At 59.2% G+C, this 19,834-nt stretch overlaps 3 protein-coding genes across 12 annotated transcripts in view; 1 reads left to right on the forward strand and 2 right to left on the reverse strand.

Moving 5' to 3' along the window:
- The window catches only part of NFIX (nuclear factor I X), a 98,423-nt gene extending 92,925 nt beyond the window's left edge, over positions 1–5,498 (forward strand). For all 6 annotated transcript variants that reach the window (XM_033854136.2, XM_033854138.2, XM_033854139.2 and 3 more), the window contains one exon: positions 1,274–5,498. In XM_033854136.2, the coding sequence (XP_033710027.1) occupies positions 1,274–1,288 (15 nt within the window). In that variant the 3' untranslated portion in view covers positions 1,289–5,498. The remainder of the gene's footprint in view (positions 1–1,273) is intronic.
- Positions 4,050–9,399, reverse strand: LYL1 (LYL1 basic helix-loop-helix family member). The gene is made up of 4 exons (XM_033854144.2): positions 8,738–9,399; positions 7,471–7,823; positions 7,296–7,387; positions 4,050–6,448 (listed from the first exon to the last, which is right to left on the reverse strand). The coding sequence occupies exons 2-4, from the start codon at positions 7,800–7,802 to the stop codon at positions 6,033–6,035; spliced, it is 840 nt and encodes a 279-aa protein (XP_033710035.1). The 5' UTR covers positions 7,803–7,823; positions 8,738–9,399; the 3' UTR covers positions 4,050–6,032.
- A 1,528-nt stretch (positions 9,400–10,927) lies between these two features.
- On the reverse strand, positions 10,928–19,802 carry TRMT1 (tRNA methyltransferase 1). Of its 5 annotated transcripts, none has more exons than XM_033854132.2 (17): positions 19,701–19,799; positions 19,194–19,478; positions 19,053–19,108; positions 18,659–18,801; positions 18,304–18,491; positions 16,206–16,321; positions 15,984–16,096; positions 13,853–14,001; positions 13,595–13,681; positions 13,441–13,510; positions 13,210–13,344; positions 13,032–13,117; positions 12,587–12,695; positions 12,424–12,500; positions 11,520–11,639; positions 11,300–11,429; positions 10,928–11,100 (listed from the first exon to the last, which is right to left on the reverse strand). In XM_033854132.2, the coding sequence occupies exons 2-17, from the start codon at positions 19,451–19,453 to the stop codon at positions 10,951–10,953; spliced, it is 1,989 nt and encodes a 662-aa protein (XP_033710023.1). In that variant the 5' UTR covers positions 19,454–19,478; positions 19,701–19,799; the 3' UTR covers positions 10,928–10,950. The 5 variants fall into 5 exon arrangements, 4 of the variants coding, with proteins under 4 accessions (XP_033710023.1, XP_073659264.1, XP_073659267.1 ...); XM_073803163.1 differs by having other exon boundaries at positions 19,194–19,397; positions 19,701–19,783; XR_004526017.2 differs by lacking the exon at positions 10,928–11,100 and having other exon boundaries at positions 11,412–11,429; positions 12,334–12,500; positions 19,701–19,802.
- Positions 19,803–19,834: the final 32 nt, after the last annotated feature.

Below are 19,834 nucleotides of genomic sequence, written 5' to 3' on the forward strand. Positions count from 1 at the left end.
CCCCTCAAGCTTCTTTTGAAAATTTGGCTGATCTAGCCACCCTAGGCCCTCACCCTGATGTGGCAGCCTTGGCCACAGCCTTGGAAAGGTGCTGGTGTCCTGGTCACCACAGACCCTGCCTCCCTGTGAACACGCCACACATAGCAGTTAGGAGCATTGAGTTTGAGCTGCCCCCTGCATTTGAGTCCCAGCTTGGCCCTGTGGGCTGTGTGGCCTTGGGCAGTTCAGCCACCCTCTCTTCACCTGGCTTCTGTGCAGGGTTGGAGTGAGGATAGAATGAGTCCGCACCAGGTGCATGCTCTGTAGTTAGCTCTGCTTGGCCTCTGCAGATCTGAGTCTGTGACCCTGAGCCGGAGAGAGGCCCCAAGATGCATCTTCAGGGACCACCCACCACCATTTTGCCCCGAGGGTACAACCAGACATACCCAGGCACTGTAGACCATAGAGTAGAACCCCCCTGCCCCGCCCCTTGGCCATGAGGTGGGGCCAGAGCCTTTTGTGGAGGGTTCTGCCAGGCAGCCCAGTTCCCAGGGGTCCACCCTAGGTGTGTTTTGTACTGAGTGGCTGCCAGATCCTGTTTGTGGGAAGGCGGCGCCCCCTGCTGGCACCCTGAGGGAAGCGATGCCCACCCGAGGGAGCCTCAGGTCTTCCACAGGGCGTGGCGTCCAGGAGGGTAGAAGATCAAGCCCACTGGGCTACTGATCCCTTCCCCCAGGCCTGGTACTGCTAGGGACTGAAGCCATGTGGTACCCACCCCTCCCCAGACTTTCAGGCTGTGGGACCTTAGCTGAGCTATGCAGATGGGAATTTCTGCTTTTAATCCAAAGAGACAGAAAGAAAACTCAGCAAGAAGCTGGGCTACCCCCCACGCCACTCCCCAAACCCCTCTGGGGACAAAAGCTGTAGCCTGGCATCCTCCCCCACCCTCCAGGACCCACACAAAAACCTAAACAATTGGAAACATGGCCAGATCCCAGGTCTGTGCTTGTGCCAGTGCCAGCCACGGGGTTCACCCGCTGGGCACGGTACCCACGAGAAGGCCAGCTGGACTCCAGCACCGGAGGCAGGGTCTCCTGGGGGGTCAGGATCCCCATAGGAGGGACCGACAGAGTGGGGATGTACCTCTGCACGAGGTGTTGGTGTCCTTGGCTCTGCTGGAGCTGGACCCTCCAGGGGCCTCAGGAACCAGCCTGGAGTCACAGGACCAGGTGGGAGCAAGAAGGGACCTGCCCCTGCTATTCTCAATGTCGCCTCTTTTTTCGTCCCATTTCAGTCCTGGTTCCTCTGATAAGATCGACAAAAGAAATGGCAAAATGAAAAGAAGAGGTTCCTCAAAAGGGGGGAGAAGAAATTTTGAGACGTGGAAAAAAATCCCCCAGCCCAGCCCAGCCCCACCGAAAAGCAAAAATTAGACGTCGTCAGCCACTCAGCCCTTCTCTCCTCCAGCCCGGGGACCCCTGCAGGCCCCCAGAAGCAGCTCAGTTCTCGGAGAGCCTCAGAAGAGGTCTCGGTGGAGCTGTGCACCAGCAGCCAAGCAGAAAGAAACATGCAAAACGGACTCTGTCAAGTAGAGGACAGAAAGAAAGGATGCAGAACTGCCTTCCTCCCCCCACATCCCGTCCCGGCCTTCTGGGGAAGGAGCAAAATCCCCAAACAAAGCAACCAGCACAATTCTGAAGGGGCCTGTCCCCCACCCTCACCCTTCCTAGGGGAACCCCACCCTCGACTAGGGCCGGAGCTTCACTAGGGAGCTCAGAGGACCAGCTTGTAAAGATGATGGGGTGCAGATCCAGAGGGCTCTCCCCTCCAGACTCCACCCCCTCCCTCCCTCACTGCCTTTGCCTCTGGCTTCTTCCCCCAGCTGCTCTGGACCGGGTGAGGCAGGGTAGCCTCGCGATGTCCCTCTGCCCCACCCTCGGGCTAGAAGCCCCCCAACCCCGGCTGGGCAGGGGGCATCTCCCGGAGCTAGTTTTGTGCTCCCAGAATGGAGGGTGTTCTACCACCCGACCCTGAGCTGCAGGGGCAGTTCCCCGGGCCCCAAACCCCTCTGTACAGTCCATAGGAAAAGGTCGGAATGCTCTAGACAGCCCATCCCAGCCTGGGACAGGTCCCCTCTTCCCTCCCTCCCAAGGCAGGCCAGGAAGGTCACCGTCCTGACATGCTACACGTGAGGGGAGGTGGGCCCCAGGTTGCCCCCACACCCCAGCCCCGCATGCAGGTGCCCTCGCTCCGCCCCATCGGTCCCTGCCCCTGCCCCTACGCAGACAGCCCTGCTGTGGCCGGGCCGGAGAGTGGAGCAGAAAGGGGACCCCGGAGTCGAGCGAGGAGGACGAGGCAGCCGCCGCTGCCGTTGGCTAAACCGCCACCCGCGCTAGGTAGGCGTCCTGCTTGCCGACTTTCAGTTCCTTTGGAGGGTGTTGGGTGTCGTCCTTTTTCAAAAGTGTTTTGGAGCTTTCTCTGCCTCCCCTTTCCCCCACGCCACCCCCATGGCCACTTCTCTCTGGATTTCAGCTGTAATGTCTTTACTCTTTATTTAGGGGTGGGGCATTCATTGTTTCGGTCTTTTGCTGTTGCAATTGGGAACTCCTCCATTTGAGCAACTTGGGAACAATTTGGTAACACACCACAAGAAGTAGCTCTCCCCCACCACCACCACCATGGCCCCCTCCTCCCCCAAGGGATGGTTGGGGGCCTGTCCAGAGGGTCTTCAGAAGCCCCCCTGGGAGGGAGGGGAGCAAGAGCACGCCCAGCCCGCCTCCAGGGTGTGACTTGGCCCCTCTGGCTTGTCTTTCTGTGCCTTACTCCCTCCTCCCTGCATCTTGGCCCCCTTCTGGAGTCCTTGTGCCTCTCTCTCTCTCTTTCTCTCTCCTTCTTAACTGTATGAAAACACAAAGCACAGGTCAGGATCCTCTGAAAGTCAATCAACCCAACGTTGCACCACATAGGGGTAGGTTATGGGCTTTATTTATTGTGAATCTAGTTTGTGAGGCTGTGGCCCCAAGCAAAGGGAGGGAAGGAGGGGAGGGAGGTGGCTGGAGAGGAGAGCAGAGCTCTTACCTGGGGCAAAAGGGGCCAGCTTGAGTGGTGCCTCCTCCCCAGCTGGAAGCCACAAGGTGGCTGGCCCCAGGGGTGGCTTTTGTTGGAAGTTGAGCGAAGCCCCTCCCCCATCCGCGTGCAGCCCTCGAGGAGGACCGGGTCTGAGAAGCAGGGGATAGGGGAATCCGCGGGAGCCTGGGGGTCGTGGGGAGTAGGGCGGGGGGTGGGGGGCCGGGTGGGCCGGGCGTGACGCGCGGTCAAAGTGCAATGATTTTTCAGTTTGGTTGGCTAAACAGGGTCAGAGCTGAGAGGGGAGCAGAAGGGACCCCTGCCCCCCTGCCCGGCCGCACACGCCCCTTCCCTCGAAGACAATCGGGGCCGCGGGCGCGGTGGGTCCTCGGGGGCGGGGGTCTGCGGGGCGCCCGCCCAGGCGAGGTCGGAAGCTGCAGGCCAGCTGGGCCGGGGCGGGAGCGCGCCCTGCAGGGCTGCCGGGGTGGGCACGGGGGTTGGGGGCCGCTCCTTTCCTAAGTGTTGTTGTGAGGGGCAGGCGAGGGGCGACGAGGGCGACAGGAGATGTGGGGACGTGTTAGAAGAGAAAAAACCCACAAAAAATATATATGGGGGAAATGAACTTTTTTTTTTTTTTCATTGAACCAAGTGCAATGCATCAGAGAGTTTTCCTATCTTTGTATGTTAAGAGATTAAGAAAAAAAATTCTATTTTTGTTGTAATGTCCTCGCGGCTCTGGGGACGCTAAAAGAACCGGGCCTGCCCCGCCTTGTGCGGGGGTAACGAAAGCTGAGTGTTTTTTCCTTTTTTTTTTTTTTGTTCTTTTTTTTTTTTTTTAAGTCGTTTTCCTGCGTTGACGAGGATGATCTGGGGTTTTTATTTGTTTCGTCGTTCGTTCTCGGTTTCGGTGGGAGGGCTGAAGGAAACGTTCACATTTTAGAATTGAAAAATAAAAAAACAACACCTCGACATTAAAAAACCAACACAAGATCAAAAAGGAAAAGGACGAGAGAAAATTATTTTAAAGATAATTCAACATAAAAACCCTGGTGCTTCTTACATTATAAAGTACGTTTTAAAAAACCCACAAACTATTATACATAAGTTTATGAATCAATTAAATATCCTGCACTTGTTAGGAACACGCATATCCCTTCTTTGTTGAGTTTAACGGAACGGGACAGCGGCGTGCGCCCGGCGGCGGGCTGCTCTGGCCGCGGGTCTCCCCGGGCGCCCCCTCCCCGGGGCCCAGCGCCCCCTCCTCGCCCCATCCCCGTCCGGGCCCGGGGGCGCGGCGGCGGGTCCCCAGCCCCTCCCCCGCAGAGGTCAATGCCAACGAACAAACGTCCCCTCCCTCCCTCTCCAACCCGAGCGTCCTTCTTTGAGCCAGACGCCAACTTGACCCTCACCAGCATTATCAGGAGCGCGCTCAGCAAGTTGGTAGTTTCTCCCCTCCCCCGCCCCCCACCGCTTCCCCGGCGCCCGCGACTCAACATCACCCTCCCGCCCCCACCCCGGTCACCCTCCGGGGAGTACGGGGAAGGCTCGACGCTCCAGGACAGGACCAGCCAAGCTGACAGGTCGATTCGCCCAGGCCCGCGCACGCACGCACGCACGCACACGGCCCCGCACACAGCCCCATCCTTACCCTGCAACCAACCCCGTCGACTGCCTTACACACCCGCCCCCGCGCTGGCCGGCCGACCTAGTGCCTTGTTCTCACCCCCGTGCTGGCGGAGCGGACGCCGCGCTCTGGGTCCCAGAGGGGCCGGGTGGCTCAGACGACCCACCACTTCCCCACCCCGACCGTGCTGAACGGACACTCCCCCCCGACACACACACACACGAGAGAAAATAAAGGAGCAATAAAGTCACGAGAACTTTCGTCCCCCAATCGAGAGCCCGAGGGGCACCCCAGCCCCGCCTCTGCTCCCCCCCACCCACCCTTGGGGCGCCCCCCTCCCCCCGCAAGCCAGCCTGGGCCAGCCCCGCTTCGGCCCCGGGAGATCCGTGCGCCCGACCAGCACCAGCATCGCGGACCGCAAAGGCCGCCCGTCCCGTCAAACAAGTTTCTTCTTAGGCTAAGAAACGCAGTATATACGAGTATCTCTATATATAGTACTAATGGATTTGGTGTGCTTCCCCCTTAGCGTCCCCGTCCCTCCGCTCCTCTTCCTTCAGCCTGGTCTCCCCCTCTCTGCCCTCCACCCCCGTCTCTGCACTGAGATACATAAGAAACAAGGGTAGTTTACTGTCTGTTTTGTTTTCTGGGTTTTCAGTGTCCTAGCGGAATGCAAGTAGGCAGCCAGCCCGTACGTTCCCTCTCCGCCCCGCCCCACCCCAACCCTCCCCCGTCACTGCGCTTCTGTTATACCATCTTTGCCTGACTCTCTCCGGCTTCTCCATTGAATGGCTAATGTGTATGTGAAATAAAGAAATAAAGAAAAACAAAAGCAAGAGCGTCTGAGCCTTCGCTAACGCGATCGTGCGGGACAGTTTCGGGATCGGTGGGGGGGGGGGGGGGCCGCCGCACGGATTCTGCGCCTCTCTCCTCCCGCCAGGCCGGCGGCCGCTACCGTCGAGGAGCGCGTATCTTTTGGTCTCCGGGAGGGGGCGCCGGTGAGAAAGGAGTAGGCTCTCCGGTCCCTCCCCACCTCCCTCGGTGACCCCAGCACGTAAAAATGCGGCACCACTTGGGTCCGATGACCGCTCCGATGACGTGTTGGTTCCCGGGCCTCTCCCCCGGGAGGGGTACGCGGACAAGGCCACTTCCAGCGGGCGGTGGGCGATAAAAGGGTCTGCAGGGCCCCTGGGGGCGACGGTCGCCCTTCCAGACCCCCGGGCCCTTTCCCCTGTAGGGGACTCTTCACTGGTCCTTCTTCGGGGGAGTTATCTCCACAGCAGGCGCTGAGCGTCGTCCGCCCCTTCCTGGACGGCCCTGGGCTGAGTTCCCAGTGCCCTTCGGCTCAGAGGCGACACCGTGGAGGTCATCGCACCTCCGGACTCACAGCCGCTTTTTCTGTCTTGATGGGTCGGCCCGCCCCACCGGGGCTGCCATCGGGGCCGCCTGGGGGCGCGGGCTGCGGGCGCGCCACCACCTCGGCCTTGCGACAAGGCCCGCGGCGGGCGCCGTCGTCCAGGGCTCGGTGCGCCGGCCGTTTGCGGGGCCCTGGAGGGGCGGAGCCTGCGGCCAGAGCCGCTGCCTGGTCGCGCAGCAGCCGCACCAGGAAGCCAATGTATTTCATGGCCAGGCGGAGCACCTCGTTCTTGCTCAGCTTCCGGTCGGGCGGGTGCGTTGGCAGCAGTTTCCTGAGCTCGGCGAAGGCGCCGTTCACGTTCTGCTGCCGCCAGCGCTCCCGACTGTTGGTGAACACGCGCCGGGCCACCTTCTGGGGCTGGTGCCCTGAGGACAGGAGTGGCAGGGTTGGCGCCATGGCCCGGGGGAGGCAGGCACCCCTACCTGCCCTTACTCCAGACTCCCAGCACCCTCATGGGACTTCATCCCCGGCGGGGAGCTGGGCCTTTCTCCACCCAAGGGATACACACGTAGGATCCACGTGTAGCCCTGCTGCCAGTTAGCAGCCCCTGCAGCCCCACCTCTAAGCTGCCTAGACAAGGACTGTCACAGGCCCAAGCTGCAGACAACTGAAGCCTTCTGTACCTCTGTCTACACCTTGATGTTAAGGGCTGAAATTCTCTAGGGAGTGTGGCTGCCGGTCCGGGCAGCTGTCCCTATGGTCCTCATTCTCATTCTGAGAGTTTCTCTCCCAGTGATTGTGGTGCCGTTCATGTCTCAGGTGGCCCTGTGAACTCCTGGTATATCTAAATGGCTGTGGTGTGTGATCATTGCCGTGTGGTTGTGTGGCTAATTCCTGTGTGGCCATGGACCTCAGTGGCTGTGGTTGCGGTCCTGTGACTCTCTCTCTTGTGTGGCTGTCTCTTGGATGGTTGCTGTCCCGTGGCTGTTTCCTGTGTGCCTGCGCATGTGCGTGGCTGTCATTTTGAAGCCCCCATGCCATGCTGTGTCTTGCCGCGACCCTTTGTGGCTCGTTGGGTGGCTGTGCTTGTGTGGAACTGGCCATTTTTCTGGGGTTTTGCACGTGGGCGTAACCTGCCTGAGTACTGAGCCCCTGTGTGGGCTGTCCTGTGTATGTCTGTGTGCGATGTCACATAACCTTTCCCTGCGGAAGGCTATGTGACAGACGTGGGCCCCAGCAGAGGTGGCTGGGCGAACACAAACCCATACTCACCCTCAGCCAGCTCCAGCTCACAATGGCTTGGTCTCCGCTTCAGCCGGCTGCTAGGGAAGATGCTGAAAGGTCCTGCCGGCCCAATGTAGAGGCTGTAAGGGGTCGTGGGTCACTAATGCCTTGTGGGTAAGGACCCTGACCCCGGATTCCCCCCAGGCCCCAGTCCCCCACTGACCTGTTGAGGAAGGGGTGAGGGTGGTAATGCAGGGCCAGGGGCGCTGGGGCGGTTCCCAGGGTGGAGAGTTGCAGCAGCGGGGGACGGAGGGTGCTTAGTTCCGTGGTGGCCATGGCTGCCCCTGGGGGCCTGGTGTGGCCCAGGCTGATCACTGGCACGCCAGGGGGCAGCCTGGGTGGCGAGGAGCCTCTGTGGCCCACCTCCTCCGCCTTTGGGGGCCCAGGCGAGGCAGGCTTTGGGGGCGGGGCAGGCACTGGGCTGGGGGCACACACCATCTTGGCCTTCTCGGTCATGGTGGGGCCCACCTCTGCCTGGGCCTCGGGCGGGCACATGGACCCCGAGGGGGTGCTCACCTGTGGGAGGAAGGAAGCCAGCGGGGAGGGGGGAATCAGAAGCCACCCCCCACCCTTAGCCCAACAGAGCCCTCAAATGGGAGGAAGACTGGAGGGGGTGGCAGTTCAGTGGGCAAAGGCAGATGCAGGGTGGGCCCAGAAACTACCAGGACATGGGAGGGGGTCCAACACAAGGACAGGAGGTGCCCACTGAGGTGCTGGGCAGCACTGAGCTCAGCAATGCGGCTTCTGAGCTGTCTGTGACCCATGAGGCCTTAGTTGTAGAGCCCCTGAGCAAATTTCCCTTCTTCCAGAATCCCCTCTCGCCTGGAGCCTGGAGGGAAGGGCAAGGCAGGGAGCCCATGATGGACCCTTTGACCACAGGGTGCCCCTTAAACCCTCAGATCTGATCCCAAGACCCTTCATGGACACCATGGACCTTGGAATCCCTCCACGATTGACTGACCCTTCACTGATCACTGCCCCCTGGCTGACCATGTGGCCCTCAGCTATAACCCTGAGGCTCTTCCCATTGTCTCCATGTCAGACTCTAAAAGTCCTCCATAATCACTCCAGTGACCACGCCCCCACCCACTGAAAATGTCCCCTGTGACCCCACTGCTGACATTGACTCCAGATGCTAACCCTACTGCCCAGCACAGTCATGCCCCAATCCTCCCTCTGGCTCTTGTGTCCTCCCCACCCCCCATCAGTATCCACCCCTTTGCACCCTGCTTCCATATCCCTGTTCACTCTTGGCCTCATGGCCTGGTGTGTCCCAGCAATGTCTGGGTTTCCTGGCCCCTCTGCCCTGTCTTCCCTAGCTAGGCCTAGTCTCTCACTTAGTGGGCCCCCTAGATGAATGAAGGAAGGAACGAATGAATGAATGTAGGCGGGTCCGGGATCCCCCAATTTCAGGCCCATGCCACTCTTACCCCAGCACTGCTCCGGATGCCTGCTGATGGCCGTGACTCTGTCCTTCAGGTCCAGGATGTGGTTCCGACTTCAGGCAAGGCACCGCCGCGCGCTCGGGCCTCTGCGCTGCGTGCTGCTGGCGGCCGGAGGCCCTGTTTGGGCCGCAGCATCAGGCCGCCCCGCTTCCTTGGCTCCCAAGGGCCACCGCGGCGGCGGTGGCAACAGGGTAGGTCCCTCCAGGGAAAGTGAGCAGCTCCGGGCCGCCTGCCCTCTCCCCGCCCCTGGCGGCCGGGTTTCCTCCCTCTCACCCCTGGCGCAGCGGCCGGAGGATGCTGGGCCAGTGCAGATAAGTGCCTGGCTGCCTGGCCGCGCCTGATAAGGAGCCGGGCTGACCCCGGAGGAAACCAGCGGGCGGGGATCTCCTAGCGCGGGCCTCAAGTCCCCGCCCCCAGCCGGCACATGCAGGACTGACTGTCACCCCTCAAGGCCTCACCTTCCATCCCCCCAGGCACTGAAGGATCCCAGCCAGGGTGCACACCCCTAGGAGTGAGGTGCCCAGTTGCATGCAGAAGGGACACTGAGGCAGGGATGGATGCAGTGGTCCCTATGTCACTTGGGTCTGTCCTCCAGCTTTGAATACCCCTTGCTGTGTCCGTGCTGATGGGGGTGGAGGAGAGCTCTTTCCGGCCCTGCTGGGGCCTCGTGACCCAGGGGCCCCCTTCTCTCCTCACCCTGCCTGGTTCCTCTTTCTACAGAGTGCTTCCCCGCCTTTCTGCCAACCCCACCCTGGAGTGGGGCACTGACTGGAGGGCAGTTCTGACAGTTTGGCCTTGGGTGTCCAGCCTAGGCAGGTGTCTTGGGCGCCCCCCCCTCCCCGTGCACTATCCACACCACCTTTCCAGGCCCAGGAGGGTGAGGGGAAGTGCCGCAGCTGGGGGAGATTTCCTCCCATGCCAGAGCTGGCAGAACCTTCTAATAGGTGCCTCCCCAGCAGGTCCCCACAATCCTGGGCCTCCACGTCACAGGATCACATAGCCCCAACTCAGAGGTCCTTGGCCCTCATCCCACAGTGGGGTCCACTTCAGGGTGGACAGTGATAAAGAGGCATTGGGTAAATATCTTGGAATGGTGGTAAAGCTCAAGTTCCTGCTGGGCCTCACAAAGGGAGGGGTGCTGGGTACCACAACGTAAGCAGTGACACTGTCAGCATAACACTGTCCCTTATCCCCAGCAACCTCCCAGCAGGTCAGTCGTACTTTGCCCAGTGCATATCTGGGCTACTGCAGGAGCCCCAGGCAGGCCCTCAGCTGCCCCCCAGCACCGAACTATCGCCCCCCCACTCAGGAATCAGTTGAAGCCCAGGACCCCACAAGCAACCTTCCTACTGTCCCAGGGAAGCAAGAGTACAGTTCTAAACATACGAGTTAACTCTGGTATCCCTACAAGGTGGGTTCTGGAATTAGGTTCATTTTACAGATGGGGATGAAGCAAGGTAAAGGGTGCTTGCAGGGTCCCACAGCTACCACGTGGCAGGGTGGGGATTCTGCCCCAGGCCTCTTCGTTAACGCGGCCACCCGCCCCTGCCCTGGGGGGAGGGGTTGCAGCAGGCTGCCGGGTGCCTCAGTGTGCGAGCCCGAGGGGCCGCAGGGCAGGAAGCACCTGGTCTGGAGCGGATGCATGAGGCGCCTGGTTCCGGTCCGGCTTCCGCCACCGGGGCCCTGGCGGGAACTGGGCCAGAGAAACCAGGCGGCGAGGTGGCGGCGGCGGGGGCGCGAGTCCGTAAGCGGGCGCGGGGTCTAGAACACCAGCCTGCGCGCGTGCCTGCGTCCAGGGGGCGCGCCCACGCTGGGAGGGTGGGAGGAAGGGGAAGGGGGTAAAGGTCCCTGCGGGCGTGAGCGCACGGCTGCCGCCCCGTGGCCACCTCGGGAATGGCAGGCGCCAGCAAATGGGTGGCTAAGCACCTTGCAGGAATACGATCAGCTCCCCACCTCTCCAATACAGACAGAACACTCCCGTCAGAAACAATGACAACACTTCATTCGGGCAGGGACAAACACAGCCCAGATGCACAGAGCTCCCCAAGGGAGTCAAAACAGATGGACAGAGGAACAGACCCCAGACAAGCAGCTGAAGAGATGGACAGAGCCCCTCCAGCAGATGGACAGACACACCACAGGCAGCTTCCCCATTCAGACAAATGACAGTCAGGGGAAGGTGAAAAGTCTTTATTGGCTCAGTCTTCGCCTGGACCAGCAGCAGCCCCAGGCCCAAGGGGGTTCTGATCGGGGGCCTCTGGACAGTCAGTGGGGGTGGCTTCAGCAGTGGCCTTGGGTGTCAGGGGGCTATGCGAGTAGCAGCACTGCTCCCCACGCTGGCAGGTGCCCTGGTGGGAGTATGATGGGTGTGAATGAACCCTGGCCCGGAGCTCAGCAGCCTCTGCTGGGTTCCCTCCCTGGATGGGGAGCTCACTCCCACACACTTGCCTGGCCCCAGTTCTCCCAGCCCTGCCTGCCCATTGGCCCAGCCCTGTTGCCAGGAGGCGAACCCATGTGTGTTTCAGTGGGGGCTGGGGGGCCCCTCACCTCCTTGAACCTCTTGCAGGGAAATGTCTTGAGCTGGGCAGCCCGCTGGGCCAGGTCCTCCTCCGGCTCCTTTCGCTTATTCTGGAGCAGCTTGCGTCTCTCTTCCACAGCTTCGCCTGCCGCCTTGCCTCTGCGTAGGGAGACGAGTAGCGGAGGCTCCGTCTGGCCTCTGTGCCCACTCCCCCCAGCCCAGCCCCGCCCCCATACCACTCTCACTCACCGTGGCCGGGCGCGTGGCCGGGGACCCCAGTTGGCCTCGGGGTTGGCCTGGAAGCGCTTGAGTCCTCGCTGGCGGGAGCTGGGGTTGGCATCGTCCCGGATGGTGAAGTTGGCCTGCAGCCTAGGGAAATGAGGGTGGGGGCTGAAGGGCATCTACCAGGCAAGCGGGCACACACCGCCCAGGCCACCTGCCCACCTCAGTGCAGCTCAACGTACTTTGGGAAAACTGTGTCTGCAGACGTCAGGTTTCTATCAGTCATTTAATAAACATTTATCAAGTGCCTACGGTGTGCCTAAAGTCTGCTGCCAGTAAAGCTGACATTCTAATGCACAAGAGAGGCAAGCAATGGGGCAAATCAGAAATCAGCAAATTATAACGTGTGAGGGCATGAGATTAAGAGTTTTGGGGAAAAGAGCACGGTAGAGGGAATGGGGAGTCTGGGAGCCATGCAGAGGCCCTGAGGAGGGGCTGTGCCTGGTGAGTTTGGGTGAGGAGGCCAGTGTGGAGTTGGGGGGGTGGGTGGTGGACGAATGAGGGCAGGGAGGTGAGGGGGAGATGGTGCAGGGCCTGCAGATAGAATTGTTTCTAGTGAGTCAGGTGGGAGCCACGGAGGGTTCTGAGCAGAGGAGGGACGGGATCTGACTTGTGCTCACAGGTGCCCTCTGGCCACTGCGGGGGGGAACAGAATGTGGGGGGAGGAGAGCTGGGGGACCAGGGTGAAGGCCACTGCACTGGTCCAGCTGAGCAGTACTGGGGCCAGAATAGGGTGAGGGCAGAAGGGGAGGGAGAGAAGTGGATGGATTCTGGATCTCACTTGAAGAATGAGCGTGTGTCTGTGAGGAGAAGGGTCTGTGTCGTCTACTTCCCGTGCCTGCGGGCAGCCGTATCCGTGCCATGCCCCTACCTGGGCTCCACACTGAGAATGCGGAATGCCGGACTGGTCTCCGACAGGCGCTCCCGTTTCACCGGACACTCCTTCTCCTGGGAGGCAAAGGTCAGAGGTCAGAGGATGCTGGCACTGACCGTCCCCTGCCTTCCCAATTCCATCTGGTCAGGCCTGGCCTCACCCAGCAGCGCATGATGTCCCAGAGGACCGAGGAGGGGGCGTCCGTCTTCACGGCATTCTTACAGGCATGGGAGAGGGAGACCCGGAAGCCAGCATGGAGGAGGGCAGACCTGGGGACCGGGAGGGATTGTGAGGGGGAGGGGAAGGCTGGACCCCAAGGTCGGTGCTGACCTGTGAGTGTGACCCTTGTTTCACAGACTGGCATGGCTGCACGTCTCCTGGTGACTACATTGCCTGCATAATGCCAACCACCTTCACAGTAAGACTATCCCCGTGGCCAGGGCTCATGGCTTCCAAGAGCTGTTCTAAGCTCTTGTGCATGAGAAGCCCTAGACCGGGGTTATGTTTGACCTCCATTTTATAGGGGACTCCAGTCCAAGAGGGAGCCGACGTGCCCAAGGGCACCCAGGGGTCAGGCCGAGGCTCCACCCCGGGCCCAGCCTCACCTCAGCTGCAGGAGCCTGGGCGTGCTGCAGCGGATGGTGCTGCTCAGCTGGTCCAGCGTGTAGTAGAGAGGTACATCCAGGAGCTCCTGCCAGAGAGGACGGGATGGGTGTGGGGCAGACCGAGGAAGGATGGCTGGGCACCCGCGGGGCCTCCTCCCGGTCACGGCGCGGTCCCCACCTCGGCGACGACGCTCAGGACCCCGCGGATCCGCTCGGCGGTGTGGAAGCGGCCAGGGTTGGCGCTCACAGCCTCTAGGACACGGCCCACGAAGTCTAGGTCGTGGAGGGGCTCCGCCCACATGGGGCCACCAAGCTATGGACACACAGGGACCAGATAAGCAGGGATCAGGACAGCCAGGACCCCCGCCTCCCCCTGGCCTTTTCTCCCCGCACCCTCGCCCAGCCCCACCTGGTGTCGCTGCCCACAGTGCTCACACTCTGGGGCCACGGGGGGGCCGCAGGCTGCAGAGAACTTGACCCTGCACAGAGAGGGGTGAGGTCGGGGGTGGTGACCCTGGCTGGGATGCCCCCTTCGCCTTCCTCCCCAGCTCTCCCTTGCTCACCGGCCACCGGAGGCTCCCGATGCCTTCCCAAGGCGCTGGAGGTGGAACGCCCCGCAGCCCACACACTGGAACACCAGCGCCTGCTTGCTGTGGGAGACCAGGGTGGCCACCAGTTCCTGGAATTGCCACCGCACCCCAACTCTTCCCTCAGGCTGACTGGGTCCCCTTTGGGCTCCCCAGGGCAGCCTTCCCTCCCCCCGCCCCGGGAAAGGCCCCGTGACCTCCCTCATCCATCACCCTTCCCTGCCCCAGGCTAACCTGGCCGAGGCCTTGACCTTGGCCTGGCCGGTGAAGACGCGAACGAAAATGCGCACGTAGAAGTCAGCGCTGATGCTGAGCAGGGGCACCACGAAGCGCTGGTAGCAGTTGGCGTGGAGGTCCAGGCTGTGCAGGACAATCCTCAGGGCCTGGCGTGGGGGGCGGGTGCCAGCCATCAGTCCTGCCCCCGCCGCCACCTCCCCTACAGGGAGCCACACAAGGTGCTCGCAAGTACAAGGTCAGGGCCGGCTCCCCGGGTTCTCAGGCCAGCCCTGAGTGACCCTTGGCAAGTGAGAGCCTCAGTTCCCTCATCTATGAAATCACACCCATCTGTCTCTTTAAGGCCCTGGCACTAAATGATTAAGGAAGGGACTTCCCTGGCGGTCCAGTGGTTAAGACTCCGCGCTCCCAGTGCGGTGGGCATGGGTTCCATCCCTGGTCGGGGAACTAAGATCCCACGTGCCGTGCAGCACGCCGCCCCCCCCCCCCCAAAATGATTAAGGAAAGCACAGGCCCAGTAAACCAAACCTCTTCCAACTAGCATTCTCAGCATGCCCCATGCTGTGTGATGTGGCACAAGGACCTGCATTCCTCTGGGCAGGATACTGGGTGCTACGAACTACTGGGGCCTTCTCCTTGCCAGAGGCTGCAGTAAGACTCTGACACGGGAAAGGAGGCAGCATTTTCCAGACTGACCTGACAACAAGGTCCTTAAGGAACAAGGACAAGAGCCCTCCTTTCCCAGCCCCTCAACATAGCCAACCCGACCTTCTTGAATCCCCATAGCAACCTGGTGGGGTCTGGGTCATCATCATACCCATTTCACAGATGCAAAAACAGAGGCCCAGAAAAGGTGAAGTCACTTGCCCAAAGCCACCAGCAAAACTAGGACCTGAACCCAGAGCCAAATGCAAACCTGGAAAAACTGCCTTAAAAAATAATTTTGTGGGCTTCCCTGGTGGCGCAATGGTTGAGAGTCCGTCTGCCTGCCGACGCAGGGCACACGGGTTCGTGCCCCGGTCCGGGAAGATCCCACATGCCGCGGAGCAGCTGGGCCCGTGAGCCATGGCCGCTGAGCCTGCGCGTCCGGAGCCTGTGCTCCACAACGGGAGAGGCCACAACGGTGAGAGGCCCGCGTACCGCAAAAAAAAAAAAAAAAATTTTGTGGACAACCCTGATGGCACAGTGGCTAAGAATCTGCCTGCCAATGCAGGGGGCAAGGGTTTGATCCCTGGTCCAGGAGGATCCCACATGCTGCGGAGCAACAAACCCATGCACCACAACTACTGAGCCTGCACTCTAGAGACCGCGTGCCACAACTACTGAGCCCGTGTGCTGCAACTACTGAAGCCCACGCGCCTAGAGCCCGTGCTTCACAACAAGAGAAGCCACCACGATGAGAAGCCGCGCACCACAACAAAGAGTAGCCCCGGGTCGCCGCAACTAGGGAAAGCCCGCGCACAGCAATGAAGACCCAAAGCAGCCAATAAATAAATAAATAAGAAGTATAAAATTAGAGATAATAATAATAATAATAATTTTGTGGGAGTTCCCTGGTGGTCTAGTGGTTAGGATTCCAGGCTTTCACTGCTACGGCCTGGGTTTAATCCCAGGTCGGGCAACTGAGATCCTGTAGGTCATGCAGTGCGGCAAAAACAAAAAACAAAACAAAAAACAAAACAAAGAAAAGAAAATTGCAAAGTTGTTGAAGTAGAGAATACTAGAAAGAATAATGTAATCACCCACTCTTATCCTGGGCAAAACTACTGCCCCACCTCACCCCCAAAGGACCATATTTGGCAGCCATGCTCTCAGGAACTATGCGGGTTAAAGAACGTGCTTGTTGGGACCTCCCTGGCGGCACAGTGGCTGAGACTCCGTGCTCCCAATGCAGGAAGCCCGGGGTCGATCCCTGGTCAGGGAACCAGATCCCACATGCGTGCCGCAACTCAGAGTTCGCATGCCACAGCTAAGGAGCCCGCCTGCTGCAACTAAGACCCAGCACAACCAAAAAAATAAATAAATAGATAAATATTTTTAAAAAAACAAAGAACGTGCTTGTCATCGAAATCCTGGGATGGATCTGGCCAAGCAGGTCTGGGGGTGGGCGGAGAGTTGGGAGGCCCCTCACCATCTCGTGGCAGGCCCGGCTCTTGAGGGCCATGGCCCCGTACTTGCTGTAGCATGTCTCCCCACTGTTCCCCGCCAGCACTGCCATGTCTGTGCAGGTCACACACAGCAGCCCTGTGGGGAGGGACCCGGCAGTGAGGACCCTCCAACACCCCAAGCCCTGCTCAGTACATAACACCCCCCAACCCATCCCCACCCCGCCCTTGCATCAGGCTGGCCTCACCTCCTTCACTCACAGCCTGCACAGCTGCATCCAGGAAGGGGGCGGGGCTGCCATAGGGGTCCAGGTCAATGACATCAAACCGCTCCGACGCCTTCTGATGCTGGTACATCAGCATCCTAGGAGTGAGAGGGCCAGGTCCTCAATCCCCTGCACCAGGGACCCGTGCTGTCCCCTACACACGTTCACTCACACAATGTGATGGTTTTGGCCTGGACTTGGGGGCCAGCTGCGCGGCTTCAGATCCTGGCTTATCCATCTGCTAACTATATTAACTTTTCCTTCTTGGGTCTGTCTACCTATCCAACAGCGGCAATAATAATAGGGAATTCCCTGGCGGTCCAGTGGTTAGGACTCCGTGTTTTCACTGCCGAGGGCCTGTGTTCAATCCCTGGTCGGGGAACTAAGATCCCATAAGCCATGCAGCGCGGCCAAAAAAAAAAAAAAAAAAAAACCCAAAAACAAAAAAACAGAAAAACAAGATGGCAATGATAATAGCCAATACTGATGCAGCACATATTTACCTGACACTGTTTCAAGCGGTTTATAAATGTATTAACTCATCTAATCACACAGTTTTCCACAGATTTGAAACTATTGTTGTTCTTTGCAGGGGAGAAAATGCAAATGCTCCTGACCGTGTAATTTATAACTGCAACCCTTCCTTCGTCCATCCCTTGTACCCTGTTATTTCACCCCTGCCTCCAGCACTTCTCACCTCTAGTTTACTACACAGTTTGTTTATTTGTCATGATTATTGGTTATCATCTGTGTTTCCTATTAGATTTTTTTTTAAAAAAAAAGATTTATTTACTTATTTATTTTTGGCTGCGTCGGGTCTCTGTTGTGGCACGCGGGCTCTTCGTTGGCGCGCGGGCTTCTCTCTAGTTGTGGTGTGAGTGTTTTCTCTCCTCTACTTGTGGCACGCGGGTCGCAGAGTGTGTGGGCTCTGTAGTTTGTGGCACGCGGGCTCTAGTTGAGGCGCGAGAGCTCAGTAGTTGGGGTGCGTGGCCTTAGTTGCCCCGCGGCATGTGGGATCTTAGTTCCCTGACCAGGGATCGAACCCGCGTCCCCTGCGTTGTAAGGTGGATTCTTTGCCACTGGACCACCAGGGAAGTCCCCCTATTAGATTCTAATATGGTCAAGAAAGCAAACATTTTTAATTCATTTATTTTCTGTAAAGGGTCAGGTAGTAAGTATTTTAGGCTTTTTGCGAGACATGTGGTCCCTATCACATATTCTTCTTTTTCTAAACCTTTAAAAATGTGAAAAACATTCTTAGATGGCAGGCCATAAAAAAACAGGCATGGGCCTCGCAGGCTGCAGTTTGCTGACCCCTGCATTATGAACTCCACAAGGTCAGGGATTTTGTCTGTATTGTTTACCGATGCAGTCCTGACAGGCAGAATGGCTCCTGGGGACTTCCCTAAGTGGTGCGGTGGTTAAGAACCCACCTGCCAATGCAGGGGACATGGGTTCGAGCCCTGGTCCAGGAATATCCCACATGCTGCGGAGCCACCAAGCCCGTGCGCCACAACTACTAAGCCTGTGCTCTAGAGCCCTCGAGCCACAACTCCTGGGCCCACGTGACACAACTACTGAAGCCTGCGTGCCTAGAACTCGTGCTCCACAACAAAAGAAGCCACCGCAATGAGAAGCCTGTGCGCCATGACCAAGAGTAGCCCCCGCTCACCGCAACTAGAGAAAGTCCACGCGCAGCAACAAAGACCCAACGCAGCCAAAAATAAATAAATAAATTTATTTTTTAAAAAAAAGAATGGTGCCTGGCACTGGATATACACTGGTTCACTTGACTGAATAAAAGTACAAGAAGTTGAGTCTAAAATGGAGACCATAACGGTACTTATTTCCACCTCGGACCACAAGCCACACAGGTATAATCAGTAACCCCTATAACATATAGCAACCCCTATAAAACTACTGTCCTTGTTTTATAGACAAGGAAACTCGGGCTCTAAGAGGCTAAGGCCACTCCCCCAAGGTCACAGAGCAAGATTATGACACAGCCAGGATTTGACCCCAGGGACCTCTGTTCCAGAAAGCACCTTCCAGCAGCTAGCCTCTACTGCCCAGCACCTACCGGGCATCCGCCTGGCTGGGCTGTACAAGGTGGGCCACATCGTTGAGCTGCACATTACGGTGCATGAGATCCACGGCTCGGGCAGAGGCATCATTGGCAACCACGGATCGGAGCCCAGGCACCTCTAGCGCAAAGCGAATGGAACGGAGGCCGGAGGCTGCCAGGCCTTCCAGCACTCGCAGGCCTTCCTGTTGGAGTAAGCAGGGAGCCCCACTCACATCCATGCCTCCATCCTCTGCTGGGCGCCAAGGAGCCCCCCCCCTCCCAGCTCCTATCGCTCTCCCCCTCCAGGAGCCTTCCTTCTTTTACCACCCACCGGACTCCAGGGCTGCTACCTCCCACGTTCAGGCCCCACCTCGCAGATATCCCGCACGGCAGCTGTTCGAGGTTGGTCTCCCGGGGCCAGGTTTGCACCCTCTTTCACTTCAGCCTTGTCCTCCTCTTGCTCCGACAAGTCCACGACCACCTTTTGCAAATCCTTCTCACCTGGCACCTTGACTGCAGCCATCCAGACGCACGAGTTAGGGGATATCAAAGCGCCATCTGAGAAACCTCCCCCAACTCTTCAGAATACAGAAGATTCAGGGAAGAAAATCTTCCCCAAAGTCCCTGGAGGAAGGCAGAGGAGCAGAGCCCAGGGCCTGCTACACGGCTGGAGTCTTTCTGGAAGGTAAGGGAGAGAAGGGGCGGGGCAACGAGAGAGCTCTGCGTGACACCCCTGCCCACCAGGAGCCTGGACCTCTACTCACTCTGGATTCCTTTGGCCCCAAGCTGAATGCGAGCAAACTCGGTAATCACAGCACATCTGCGGGAAACGGAGAGTCAGCTCACACCCCTTCATCCTCATAGACCCACTGCCCTCTGCCAAGCTGACCCCGGACTCTGCTCACGTCAGGTCCCGGTTGAACTCCTGCACTGGGTTGTAGAAAACTTCGTTTGCGCTGGGGAAGACGATCTTGGCGGCCCCCTCAGTGACCGTCGTCTCCTGAACCTCAGGTGGGCGCTCTTCTCCGCAGGGCTCGGTGCCATTCTCCATTGCCGCTGGATTTGGCGGCCCTTGGGGCTGCCCCTCCATAAAGCGGGCTCTAGAGAAGCTGCGGGCGGAGCGGAGACTCAGGCTTAGCCACAGAACGATCCTCGCACGGGACATCCGCGGGCGCCTCTGCCCGCCAAGCCTAGTTCGGAGGGCGGGGGAGAGAATAGCCAAAGCATCAGAGAGCTGCTTTCCTGGCCGGATGGCCTACACAAGTGTAAAGTAGGGACTAAGGAAACCCTGTGACCTCAGTAAATTGACACCACCCCCCGTCTTTGGAGGACTGTCCCTGAGAAGCCGGAAGCCCTCGAGCGGGCCCACCCATGCTCCGGATCCCTCCCCGCGTCGCCCAGGCCCCCCTCACCTTCTCCTGCGGCACCGAAAACCAAATCGGTCTCGGTGCACGTTTCCCCAGATTAGGACCTGGGCGCCGCCATGTTGGCACAGTGGGAGGGCAGATCATGTGACAGAGTTTAGTCAATCATTGATGCTACCTAT

This window comes from Tursiops truncatus, chromosome 3 (assembly GCF_011762595.2).
Source record: "Tursiops truncatus isolate mTurTru1 chromosome 3, mTurTru1.mat.Y, whole genome shotgun sequence".
Lineage (NCBI taxonomy): Eukaryota > Metazoa > Chordata > Mammalia > Artiodactyla > Delphinidae > Tursiops > Tursiops truncatus.